This window comes from Nanorana parkeri, unplaced genomic scaffold (genome assembly GCF_000935625.1).
Source record: "Nanorana parkeri isolate BGI_ZX_2015 unplaced genomic scaffold, ASM93562v1 scaffold2148, whole genome shotgun sequence".
In the NCBI taxonomy this organism is placed as follows: Eukaryota; Metazoa; Chordata; class Amphibia; order Anura; family Dicroglossidae; genus Nanorana; species Nanorana parkeri.
In genome coordinates, this window is record NW_017308416.1 from 38,236 (window position 1) to 51,753 (window position 13,518).

At 47.6% G+C, this 13,518-nt stretch overlaps 1 protein-coding gene across 1 annotated transcript in view; it reads right to left on the reverse strand.

Annotated features, from left to right (window-relative positions):
* Positions 1–13,518, reverse strand: part of LOC108800876 (zinc finger protein 585A-like) — a 29,131-nt gene that overhangs the window by 8,545 nt on the left and 7,068 nt on the right. The window contains exons 4-5 of the mRNA XM_018572859.1: positions 10,414–11,367; positions 1,006–1,738 (exon numbers count right to left, since the gene is read on the reverse strand). Coding sequence (XP_018428361.1) covers positions 1,006–1,738; positions 10,414–11,367 — 1,687 coding nt within the window. The remainder of the gene's footprint in view (positions 1–1,005; positions 1,739–10,413; positions 11,368–13,518) is intronic.

Sequence of the window (13,518 nt, forward strand, 5' to 3'; positions counted from 1 at the left end):
CCATATCTCCACCTCCATCCAGGAACATCAACTTCTTCTCAGTATTACCCTTCCATATCTTCTCCTCCATCCAGGAACATCAACACGTTCTGCTCAGTATGACCCTTCCATATCTTCTCCTCCATCCAGGAACATCAACACGTCCTGCTCAGTATGACCCTTCCATATCTTCAGTGGTGGCCTCTCTAGAGAGCTGAATGGCTGACGTCTGATATAGAGGGACGAGGCCCATAGAAAAGATGGGGGGAGTTCCTCTATGATAGAGGTCATCTGATGGTCTTGTGGTTGGAGATTGTGATGGAGGAATGATATACGGCTCTATCATTGGAGTATACTACAGACCACCCCCTCCTAACGTTATGAGAAGGGGGAGGGGTAAGCTCCTCCAATAAGGACAATACAGAAAAATGAAACCATTGAGATAGAAGTATAAATGAAGAACATTCTGGATGCGGCTTCACTCAACCACCTGACAATATCCGAATGTTATGTATTTATAGATTTTAATATTAATTTTGTGACAAAAAAATAAACTTTAATATTCTTCCATTGTTATCAGATAATCTGAAATGTTCCGTCTCAAAATGTTTTCCACCTTCATCCACAAGGGGGCTCTCCAAGCAATCAGACACAACTTTGAAGACTTTAGTCAAGATTTCCCTTTAAAGTTTAAAGGAGAGCTCAGCCATGACCTTTCCCACACTCTGGACACTAATACACCTCCAATGTATTTGTCGGGCCTCTGATATTTGGTAAGGCAAGACTTCTGTGAAAATTAATTCCCATACTCAGGGCAGGGATACGGCTTCTTCCCCCATATGGAACCTTCGATGTACAGAAAGGTGGGACTTCCCTGAAAAACATTTTCCGCATTCAGGACAGGAATACGTCTTCTCCCGTGTGAGATCTTTGGTGTCTGGCAAGTTCTGATTTCAGTGGATAGCCTTTCCCGCACTCAGGACAGGGATACGGATTCTCTCCTGTGTGACATCTTTGGTGTCTGACGAGTGCTAATTTCAGTGGGAAACATTTCCCACACTCTGTACAGGAATATGGTTTCTCCCCCGTGTGAGATCTTAAATGTCTGACAAGTGCCAATTTCAATGGGAAACATTTCCCACACTCTGTACAGGAATATGGCTTTTCTCCCGTGTGAGACCTTTGATGTGCATTAAGATGTTGTCGACGTACAAAACATTTCCCACACTCAGGGCACGAATATGGTTTCTCCCCGGTGTGATACAGCTGATGTGCAGTAAGATATTGTCGACGTATAAAGCTTTTTCCACACTCATGGCAGGAATATGGCTTCTCCCCTGTGTGACACCTCTGATGTACAGTAAGATGTTGCCGACAAGCAAAACTTTTCCCACACTCAGTGCAGGAATATGGTTTTTCTCCTGTGTGAGCTCTCAGATGTATGGAAAGATAGGACTTCTGTGTAAAACTTTTCCCACACTCCGAGCAGGAATACGGCTTCTCGCCCCTGTGAGATTTTTGGTGTCTATGTAAATCTGATTTTGCAGCAAAACATTTCTCACACTCGGGACAGGAAAATGGCTTCTCACCCGTGTGAGATCTCTGATGTATGGAAAGATAGGACTTCTGTGAAAAACATTTCCCGCATTCAGAACAAGAATACGGCTTTTCACCTCTGTGAGATTTTTGGTGTCTCTCTAAATCTGATTTTGTGACAAAGCTTTTCCCGCACTCAGGGCAGGAATATGACTTCTGACCCCTGTAAGATCGTTTATGGACACAAATCGTTGGAAGGAGGGCCCCGCCCCTCCCAGTCTGAGGTTCCTCAGGATAGGAGGAATGTGATGGTCCATCCACACTGTGGGGCACCTGATGGACATTATGGTCTTCTCCTGGACTATACTGTGTGATGTCCTCATCTTCTGGAGACAACGTGAGACGTTCCTCTGAGATCTTCACGACGTCCCGTCCATGGACTACAAATACAAAAAAAGAGATTATTGGTTGGTTCACCTCACCCAGGACTCCGCCCACATCAGTCAGCTTTGTGGATGAGGATCATATTTGGTAGATGGTTCCTCCTGACCTCAGACCAGATGACTTCTAGAATCACCCACCTTAGTCTGCCATCTCCCCCACATGGGAAGTCCTACACTTCCTTATTTCCCCCATCAGTCATTTAGTAATAAGAGTGGAGCTGAGCCGCACCAGAGGTCAGAGAGTGAGAATGGGGGAACCCAACCAAGATGAAGACTGGACTGATCCTGAAGACCATCGTTGGCTCTTTGATTCCTCATTCCCCGTCACTTCCTGTTATTGGTTACAAAGCACTTCCAAATCCTTACCCCTCCCCCTCCAAACTTTGCAGGCTTGTTCCAGGTGTTGGGACTCAAAGTCCTCCAGCCAGGGACTCGGCCTGACAACTACTATTACCAGCAGGAGGTCCAGCCATGGTGGCCCCCCGTATCTCTCTCAGTACCGGGGACATTTATCAATGAAGATCTAATGTGCAGGACGGGAAACGCAGTTCAAGGAAGTTACCGTCACCAGGCCGGAGCTCCTCAGTCCCGTGTCACATGTTTCCCTGATCGCTGACTCTACTTCCCGGGTGGCTCCTTGGCTTTCATGGCTCTATGGGGCCCCACCATGGCCACCCCTTCACACGCACTCTCAGGAGGGGACTACAACCCGACGTGATGACGCCCCCGGCACCAACATGCACAGGCAGCCCAAGAACACTCGATACAGAAGACACTTCTCTGCCCCTCCTCCATGGGGAGTGACTGGTAGGGGCTCACATGGGCGATGGCTCTATGAATGATGGGTCATGTAGTCCCGAGGATCACATGACTTTCTATGACACTATGGGTGAGCGTCACCTGACCAGACGGGTGAGCGTCACCTGACCAGACGTTCGGGGGAAGCGGCTCAGAGGAGTGTTTGTGGACTCTTCTGGAAGAGGTCATTTATTGTCCTCGGCTCAGTTGGTCTCAGAACTGGACTGAGGAGGAGAGTCCATGTCTGGAGGACCAACGTCATGTAGGAGTCATCTGGTTGGAGGTCAGGAGGAACCATCTACCGGATATTTCTCTGTTGCCGGGTCTCTATAGGGATGGGACATGGGAATGTCTTCCAGAGATGTCCTACATATGACCCACCTGTGCCGATCTCTGTAGGAGTGTCCTCCTCTATGGATGTCCTCATCATCCCGGCCTCCTCCGTATATCGCCGATCATCCCTCACATACGTCTCCTCCTCTACTTCTTCTTTCACCTCAACTTTGATATCCGTCAGATCTTCCCCCTAAACCCAGAAAATACAAAACTGTAATAAATAAGCGCCAATGATGTGAGGTCACATAGAAGACATCATCTTACAGAGTCACTTCCATGTTCTAGATGTTCCGTCCCACCAACCTGATCATGTTGTGTGTAGTTGTGTCCTTCCTGGGTGGGATCCCGGGAATACAGAGGGCGGGGACATCTCTCTGGTGGCTTCCTGTAGCTGCATGACGCCATCATAAGGTTCTTGGAGAGATCATTGTGTCCTTCTACAGAGTCCTCCATCACCCCGTACTCCTCATCTTCCTCCTTACACTCTTCTTTAACAACAACGTTATAATCTCCGAGGATTCCGCTCTGAATAAAATAAAACATTCATTGTAAGAAACACGCTGGCGTATAAATTATAACTATCAGCGATGGTCCATCATCTAACCTGATCATGGTGGGGGACGGTGAGATCTTCCTGGGTGGGGTCCCGGGAATACAGAGGGCGGGGACATCTCTCATGGTGGGGGACGGTGAGATCTTCCTGGGTGGAGTCCCGGGAATACAGGGGGCGGGGACATCTCTCATGGTGGGGGACGGTGAGATCTTCCTGGGTGGAGTCCCGGGAATACAGGGGGCGGGGACATCTCTCTGGTGGGTTCCTGGAGCTGGATGACTCCACCAGGTTCTCCTGGTACAGATCTTTATGTCCTTTTGGAAACTCTGACTCCTCCATTACTCCGTCCTCCTCTTTTATCTCCACTTTAACATCAACTTTAGAGGCCCTCAGGACTCCGCTCTGAATATAAAAATGACATCAATGGTAACAATGTAGATAATGATCTGATCCCAGAGATACCCCCAGTGATGGTCCATCATCTAACCTGATCATGGTGGGGGACGGTGAGATCTTCCTGGGTGGGGTCCCGGGAATACAGAGGGCGGGGACATCTCTCATGGTGGGGGATGGTGAGATCTTCCATTGTTACCACCCAGACACGCCCCTTGTCTGTTCCTGGATCATGTCCCAGAATCCCCGGCACCGCTCACCTCTCCCGTCATTAGAAATTGTATTTTGATGAATTCAAATCTACACCTAAATGAACCCCCATCCCCCGCACCCAATGAAACTCATATAATATCTTATTACCTGCTCTGCTGCCAGTTCCAGCAATGTCTCCTCCCTACTTCCTCCCAACTCACCGGGAACTTCCTATTTATAAGTGACATCACTTCCTGTCATAGAGACATCCTGTCTGGGTATAGGTCAGATCACCACCTTGTGGAGCTCAGAGGAACTACAGCCCCCAAGAAACCTCTCGTAGTGTGGCTTTCAAGAATGCTCAGTAGATGCTGGTTGTCCACATTGGTCTTCATATTCGTGTTAACCGGCTCGAGCCTCTAGTAGAACTTGACATGTTTGAATTCTTCAGATAATAGTGATATAATTTCAGTTGTAGAGCACTTCAGTATTCTCAAATCTTCTTCTTGTGGTGGCACCTCAACACACATTGATATAATTGATTAATGTCCACCTATAACTCACCGTACAGAAGAAGAACCTCTTCAGCTTGATAAAAGGTCCATCACCATAGCCCTGGGAGTCTCACGTGGAGAAGGAGTCCATATTCTAGTCATCATGACCTCCCCAGTGCGTAGAAATGGGAGCCAAGGAGGGAGGAGTAGGCTCTGGGCACCGGGAACCCGAGGCCAGTCAACAGGAAGCCGAGAGTCTTGGACACAGCCATGGACAATAGGAACCCGAGGCCAGTCAACAGGAAGCCGAGAGTCTTGGACACAGCCATGGGCAACAGGACCCTGAGGCCAGTCAACAGGACGCCGAGAGTCTTGGACACACTCATGGACAATAGGAACCCGAGGCCAGTCAACAGGAAGCCGAGAGTCTTGGACACAGCCATGGAAAATAGGAACCCGAGGCCAGTCAACAGGAAGCCAAGAGTCTTGGACACAGCCATGGACAATAGGAACCCGAGGCCAGTCAACAGGAAGCCGAGAGTCTTGGACACAGCCATGGGCAACAGGCCCCCGAGGCCAGTCAACAGGACGCCGAGAGTCTTGGACACAGCCATGGACACAGCCATGGACAACAGGACCCTGAAGCCAGTCAACAGGATGCCTAGAGTCTTGGACACCGTAATGGACAACAGGACCCTGAAGCCAGTCAACAGGATGCCTAGAGTCTTGGACACCGTAATGGACAACAGGACCCTGAAGCCAGTCAACAGGATGCCTAGAGTCTTGGACACCGTAATGGACAACAGGACCCCAAGGCCAGTCAGCAGGACGCCGAGAATCTTGGACACAGCCATGGACAACAGGAACCCGAGGTGAGTCAACAGGAAGCCTAGAGTCTTGGACACAGCCATGGACAACAGTACCCCGAGGCCAATGGGAGCCAAGCAAGGTCCCAAGGTGTGGTTGCATTGTCCACACAACAGGACGCTGCCTGGCAGGGCCACACAAGGCAGCACCTTGGACTAACTAACCCCGGCCCCGACGCACATGCCTCGGTTTTGGTGAAGAATTGGATGGACGGGAGATTAAAAAAAGATTGTCCAGTGATCCCAAAGCTCCCAAGGACAGAGCTTGGTGCTCCAAAATGACAATTGAAGTCCTTGTAACATACTCTATGCTTGAGAGTAACACCAACGATGAGGAATCACCAGATGATGAACGAGGCGGGAAGGTTGTCTCGGAGAATCCCACCATTCTTGTGTCATAACTCATGAACATGGTCACACAGAAGAGGATCCCATCTTCCAGGACTTTATACTGAAGGATATAGTGAACAACCGGCACCTAAACCGTATCCAATAAATAAAGGCCACATGTGGGACTATGGTAATCGTGTTCAGAGATATGGCGATGGTCAGTGTTCAGAGATCGGGACCCTCAGGTTGGAGAGAACGCGGTGCCAGGCACAGTACAAGGACTGGTGGACCTGGAAGGTAATGTTTCCATGGTGCTGGAAAATGAGGTCATGACCACAGACACATGGTCCAGCAAGCATGGACAGAGACTTTTCATCTTCTTCCCGGCACACTGGGTAAAGTTGGTGGCGGCCAAGAAGGCACAAGGAACAACGCTGAGCTGGTTGCGCAGCGTCATGCAACTGTATGACTGTAGCGGATAAGTCACCTCTACCACCTTCTGCACATTGGCCTCCTCAGTCCATCAAAAGCCTGTATTCCCGGGGGACAGGAGCCACACTGGGGGCAGATATTCTGTTGCCTCTTCAGGGGGCAGGAAGAGAGGTTGCTGACCCCATGAAAAGTCATGTGTGACAATGAATGGAACCAACATGATGTCCACTACCCTTCAGCAGGGAGAATTTTACACATGTGCCTTGCCTGGACCTCTTGGTGTCTCAGGGTGCATTGTGAGGCAGAACCAGTCATAGGAGGAGCATGAGGAGGAGGATAGTTGGGGTGCCAATTGTAAGGAGGAGGACACATGCCAGGCTTCCAGGGGTACGTTACACCCCTCCAAAACACCACCAGGAATTGTACATGGGTAGGGTGATACGGTTAAGGACACCCGTCACGTACCTGGTTGGAGAGTGTCTGTGAGAGGAGGCCTCCCTAGCACCTCGTTTTTTTAATTTCACATTAAAACCTTTTTCGTTCCCTCTTCAAATGCAGTAAAGAAAAAAAAAAAGGCTCACATGATGTTCAGCACACGCCTCTGCTTTTTTCTGGCTCTCGTCTCTTTAGTCATTTTAGTTATTTTTAAAACCCTTGTCTCTCCCTTTTACATTGCCGAGGCCTGATGAAGGGGAACCTGCGTGGCCCCCGAAAACGCAAGTTATTGTGACATGAATGATAGAAATCACCAGCAAATGAAATTCAAAAAAAAAAAACCCAACGTTACACATATCGCATAATCCAACGTTTCGGGACCACGTGGGGTCCCTTCATCAGGGCTGAGATGTGACTGGTGTGGGATTGGAGTTATTGTGACATGATGTTCCATTAAACGTACTCTTTGGACTGCAATTTGGTTGGTGTGCTGGTGACATCTATTTACTGTGTGGTCGGCGCCATCCGCGGTCACTGCAAGCACACACCCCCCCATATCTAATTTTGGGTTTTTCCGGTAACGAGTGCAACAAGGTATCTTTTTGTTTGTTCCTGTGCTATATTTCTGGCTCTTGTCTCTCACATATTCCACTGTGACATTTTTATTTCCTCTCCAAATGCAGTATTTAAAAAAGGCTTTCATGACGTGCAGCGTGTCTGTGCTCTATTTCTGGCTCTCGTCTCTCACATATTCCACTGCGATTTCTTTTTAATTTCAGATTAAAACCTACTTTTTCGTTGCCTCTTCAAATGCAGTAAAAAAAAAAAAGGCTTATGTGATGTTCAGCACATCTCTGTTTTTTCTGGCTCTTGTCTCTTTAGTCATTTTTTAAAACCCACCTTGTCTCTCCCTCTTACATTGCTGCCCAATCAAGTTACTTACATACCCGCCAGCCAATGTGCTATATGTCTGCTTATCGTCTTTGAAATGAGGCTCCTCTGGAGTGTGTGCGGTTGTGGTTTTAAATCGTTCTTGTACACTCAGGCGTCTCTGCTTTTTCTGGCTCTTGTCTCCCACATATTCCACTGCGATTTCTTTTTAATTTCACATTAAAACCTACTTTTTCATTGCCTCTTCAAATGCAGTAAAAAAAAAAAAGGATCACATGATGTTCAGCACACGTCTCTGCTTTTTCTGGCTCTTGTCTCTTTAGTCATTTTATTTAAACGCACCTTCTCTCTCTCTTACATTGCTGTCCAATCAACTTCCTTACATACTCGCCAGCCAACATGCTATATGTCTGCTTATCGTCTTTGAAATGAGGCTCCTCTGGAGTGTGTGCGGTTGTGGTTTTAAATCGTTCTTGTACACTCAGGCGTCTCTGCTTTTTCTGGCTCTTGTCTCTTTAGCCATTTCAGGTCTTTTTTAAACCCACCTTGTCTCTCCCTCTTACATTGCTGCCCAATCAAGTTACTTACATACCCACCAGCCAATGTGCTATATGTCTGGCAATTGTCTTTGAAACGTGGCTTCTCCGGATTGTGCGGTTGTGGTTTTGAATCGTTATTGTGCACTCAGGCGTCTCTGCTTTTTCTGGCTCTTGTCTCTCACATATTCCACTGCGATTTTTTTTACTTTCACATTAAAACCTACTTTTTCATTGCCTCTTCAAATGCAGTAAAAAAAAAAGGATCACATGATGTTCAGCACACGTCTCTGCTTTTTCTGGCTCTTCTCTCTTTAGTAATTTTAGTTTGTTTTTTAAAAACTCACCTTGTCTCTCCCTCTTATATTGCTGCCCAATCAAGTTACTTACATGCCCGCCAGCCAATGTGCTATATGTCTGGCTATCGTCTTTGAAATGAGGCTTCTCTGGAGTGTGCGGTTGTGGTTTTGAACCGTTCTTGTACACTCAGGCGTCTCTGCTTTTTCTGGCTCTTGTCTCTTTAGCCATTTCAGGTCTTTTTTAAACCCACCTTGTCTCTCCCTCTTACATTGTTGCCCAATCAAGTTGCTTACATACTCCCCAGCCAATGTGCTATATGTCTGGCTATTGTCTTTGAAATGAGGCTCCTCTGGAGTGTGTGCGGTTGTGGTTTTGAATCGTTCTTGTACACTCAGGCATCTCTGCTTTTTCTGGCTATTGTCTCTTTAGTTTTTTTGTAAAACCCACCTTGTCTCTCCCTCTTACATTGCTGACCAATCAAGTTGCTTACATACTCCCCAGCCAATGTGCTATATGTCTGGCTCTTGTCTCCTTAGTCATTGTAGTTTTGTAAAACCCACCTTGTCTGTCCCTCTTACATTGCTGCCCAATCAAGTTACTTACATACCTGCCAGCCAATGTGCTATATGTCTGGCTATTGTCTTTGAAATGTGACTTCTCCGGAGTGTGTGCGGTTGTGGTTTTGAATCGTTATTGTACACTCAAGCGTCTCTGCTTTTTCTGGCTCTCGTCTCTCACATATTCCACTGTGATTTTTCTTTTAAATTTCACATTAAAACCTACTTTTTTGTTCCCTCTTTCTGGCTCTTGTCTCTTTAGTCATTTTAGCTTTTTATAAACCCACCTTGTCTTTCCCTCTTACATTGCCGTCCAATCAAATTGCTTACATACTCCCCAGCCAATGTGCTATATGTCTGGCTATCGTCTTGCAGATTCACCCGTCACGACGGTAGATAGAAAAATGCAAACTTTATTGTACAATTTGTCTCACTTCTAAATGACATATCTGGTACAAAAAAAACGGCAAACGCATCTACAAATTAAAGAAAAGGTATTTTTCTACAAAAAAAAAACCCAAACAACAACTTTCTGCATTATTTTTAAATACAATAATAAAAAAAAGGTAAAAAACATGAAAAAGAGGACGGAGGAGTTAGTGTTAGTAAAGGGTTAAGGAGGGGCAATCATTAACAATAAAACCTTCCCCCCCACCCATATGAAATGAAGGGACACAGCAAAGTCCTGAAGTGTAAATACAATGTATCCATCAATGATTCCTGAAAACACGGCTTGCAGGCTTCGTTCATTTCGGGGGAGGGGGGGCTGATTACACAGTATTACAATGTGACAGGCGGGTGTCACCGATCGTAGCGGTCAGGGGGGAAGAAGCACCGGGCGTACGAGGTATGTCCAAGGAACATAGGGCGCACATCCAATGTCCTGGTCACAGTATTTCCTGTACACTCAGCAATCAGGACGAGGGCAGTGAGTGAGGGGAACAGACCCCATATGGGGGTCAGACATTAGTAGGGCCACTAAGTCTATACCGGGTAAAGGCTTGACTCCATCACTGGAAGAGTCGTGTAGTCTGATCTCCCCTTCTCTTCATCCACAAGCTCCTCTCTCACCGTGATGTCTTCCTTTTGAAGGGAGATCAGACTACACTGCTAGAGGGACTCAACCAGCAGTGACACCCCCTCCCCCTAGCAGAGGAAGCCAGGCACAACTTTAAAGTCTTTAGTCAACTGATTTCCTACTAAAGATCAGAGGAGAGCTCAGCCGCGTGTTTCCCGAGGTGTATATCAAGGTGTGCTTCTTCCCAGTGTCAGATCTCTGATGTGCCTCAAAATAGGACTCCTACAGAAGACATTTCCCACACTTGGGACACTAATCTAATACGCCTCCATGGTTGTGTGTGTTCTCTGATGCCTGGTAAGATTGGACTTCTGTGAAAAACATTTTCCGCACGCAGGGCAGCGGTACGGCTTCTCCCCCGTGTGAGATCTCCGATGTGATTCAAGAAGTGGTTTGCATACAAAACGTTTCCCGCATTCGGGGCAGGAATACGGCTTCTCCCCTGTGTGAGATCTTTGATGTATGATAAGATCCGACCGCCGTCGATAACATTTCCCACACTCGGGGCAGGAAAACGGCTTCTCGCCCGTGTGGCATATTTGATGCTCGGTAAGATGGGACTTCCGTGAAAAACTTTTCCCGCAGTCGGGGCAAGTAAATGGCTTCTCCCCCGTGTGAGACCTCCTATGGATATCAAGATCTGGTTTACGTACAAAACATTTCCCACACTCAGGGCAGGAAAATGGCTTCTGCCCTGTGTGACTTCTCCGATGTGCATCAAGAAGTGGTTTGCATACAAAAGATTCCCTGCAGTCAGGACAGGAATACGGCTTCTCCCCCGTGTGATATCTGTGATGTATAACAAGGTCTGACTTCCGTTGGTAACATTTCCCACACTCAGGGCAGGCATACGGCTTCTCACCCGTGTGGCATACTTGATGTTCAGTGAGATGGGACTTCCGTGAAAAACTCTTCCCGCACTCAGGACAGGAATACGGCTTCTCCCCAGTGTGAGACCTCCTATGTATATCGAGATCTGGTTTATGTACATAAGTTTTCTCACACTCGGGGCAGGAATACGGCTTCTCCCCTGAGTGAGATTTTTGATGTCTGACAAGTTCTGATCTCCGTGGATAACATTTCCCGCACTCGAGGCAGACATGCGGCTTCTCTCCCGTGTGGCATATCTGATGTACGGAAAGAATGGACTTCTCTGAAAAACATTTCCCACACACAGAACAGGAAAATGGCTTCTCACCCGTGTGAGATCTTTGATGTCTGACAAGTTTGGGTTTCGATGAGAAGCACTGTCCGCACTCGGGGCAGGAATACGGCCGCTCACCTGTGTGACATCTTATATGTATGCGAAGACTGGATTTGAAACTAAACCGCTTCCCACACTCTGTACAGGAGAACCTCTTATCTGTTGGAAGGACGGCCCCGCCCCTCCCGGTCTGAGGTTCCTCAGGATAGGAGGAATGTGATGGTCCACGTACACTGTGGGGCACCTGATGGACATTATGGTCTTCTTCTGGACTATACGGTGTGATGTCCTCATCTTCTGGAGACCACGTGAGACGTTCCTCTGAGATCTTCCCGACGTCCCGTCCGTGGACTACAAAGAGAAAGAAAGATTATTGGAGGACATGAGCGGGTTGGTTCACCTCAATCAGGACTCCGCCCACAACAGTCAGTTTTGGTGACGAGGATCAGCTCTGTAGATGGTTCCTTCTGACCTCCGACCATTCATTTCTATATTCATAGACTCAGACAGAGAACCAATGAGAAGTCCTACATTATAGAGGTGCTGGTATTGTGGGAGGAGCCTACCCACCCCCTCCATCATTCATTACCATTATGAGAACACAAGAAGTAACTTCATAGTCATAAAGGAAGGGCGCAGCACCACCAGATGTCAGAGTGAAGATGAAGGAGGACCACCTGATTCTGAAGACTACCATCACTGAGCTCCGGACTCGCCCCCCATTATCGTCTTCTGTTGAAGGTTCCAACAGCCGGGCAGCCAGTCAGGACGTCCAGCCGTGGAAGGTCTCGTCTCTCTCTCAGTAGAGGAGTCCTTCTGTCCGCCATTATGTAGAGACTTGGCTGTAGGAGAACCTTGAGGAGCTTGAAGAACCCAATAATGGTGAACCCCGTCTATAAATTGTGTCTACAGGACAGAGAACGAGGAATATCCGAGAGAGAGAAGATCTAATGTGCCGGACGGGGAACACGGGTCAGAGAAGTGACCATTACCAGCTTATTACGGGCCGATATCACTCAGTCCCCGCCCCCATTCTGGACCAATCACTGAGCAGTATGAGCAGAGGAATGTATTTAGTGTGTATGACCCACCTGTGCTGATCTCTGTAGGCGTGTCCTCCTCTATGGACGTCCTCATCATTCCGGCCTCCTCCGTATATCGCTGATCATCCCTCACATACGTCTCTTCTACTTCTGATTTCACCTCAACTTTCATCTTCATCAGATCTTCACCCTAAGAAAATGGTAGAGATCATCATCTTGTAGGATCCACTCATCATTTCCATGAGTCCCTTCATGTTCTAGATTCTCCGTCCCACCCACCCGATACCACCCTAAACCAAGAAAATGATCGACAACATCATCTGTAGACGTTCTGATGAAGTGAGACCACCTAGAAGATGTCTTGTGGAGTCCACACCTCGGACCTCAGTCACTGACACAGATCAGAGGAGGATTGGCCACTGATGCCACGAGAGTAAGAAGTATATATATATAGGAACGGCATATCAGAGTGTTGAGTCACTTTCATGTTCTAGATGTTCCTCCTCACGTACCTGATCATGGTGGAGGATGGTCAGACCTTTCTGGGAGGGGTCCCGGGAATACAGAGGGCGGGGACATCTCTCTGGTGGGTTCCTGGAGCTGGATGACTCCACCCTGTTGCTCTGGTACGGAGCTTTATATCTTTTTGGAAACTTTGACTCCTCCATCACTCCGTACTCCTCATCGTATTCTTTCATCTCTTCTTTAACAATGACTTTAAAATCTCTCAGGACTCCACTCTGAAAATATAAATGGTAACCATGAAGATAAAGTTCAGATTCCGGAGATACCCACAGTGATTGTTCATCATCTACCTGATCATGGTGGGGGACAGTGAGATCTTCCTGGGTGGAGTCCCGGGAATACAGAGGGAGGGGACATCTCTCGTGGTGGGGGAGGGTGAGATCTTCCTGGGTGGGGTCCCGGAAGGAGCCGTGAGGGACGCCATAGGAAGTCCCACCTCTCCTACACCTTTACCGTGACTCTAAAATCCATATCTACGTGATGTCCTTGTACTCGGGAGACCTCAATCATCGCGTTTCCGGATCAACGTCGGCGGTTTCGATAATTTTGTAAAAAAATCTGTTTGAGGAATTGTTACTAGAAATGGCAAAAATTAGA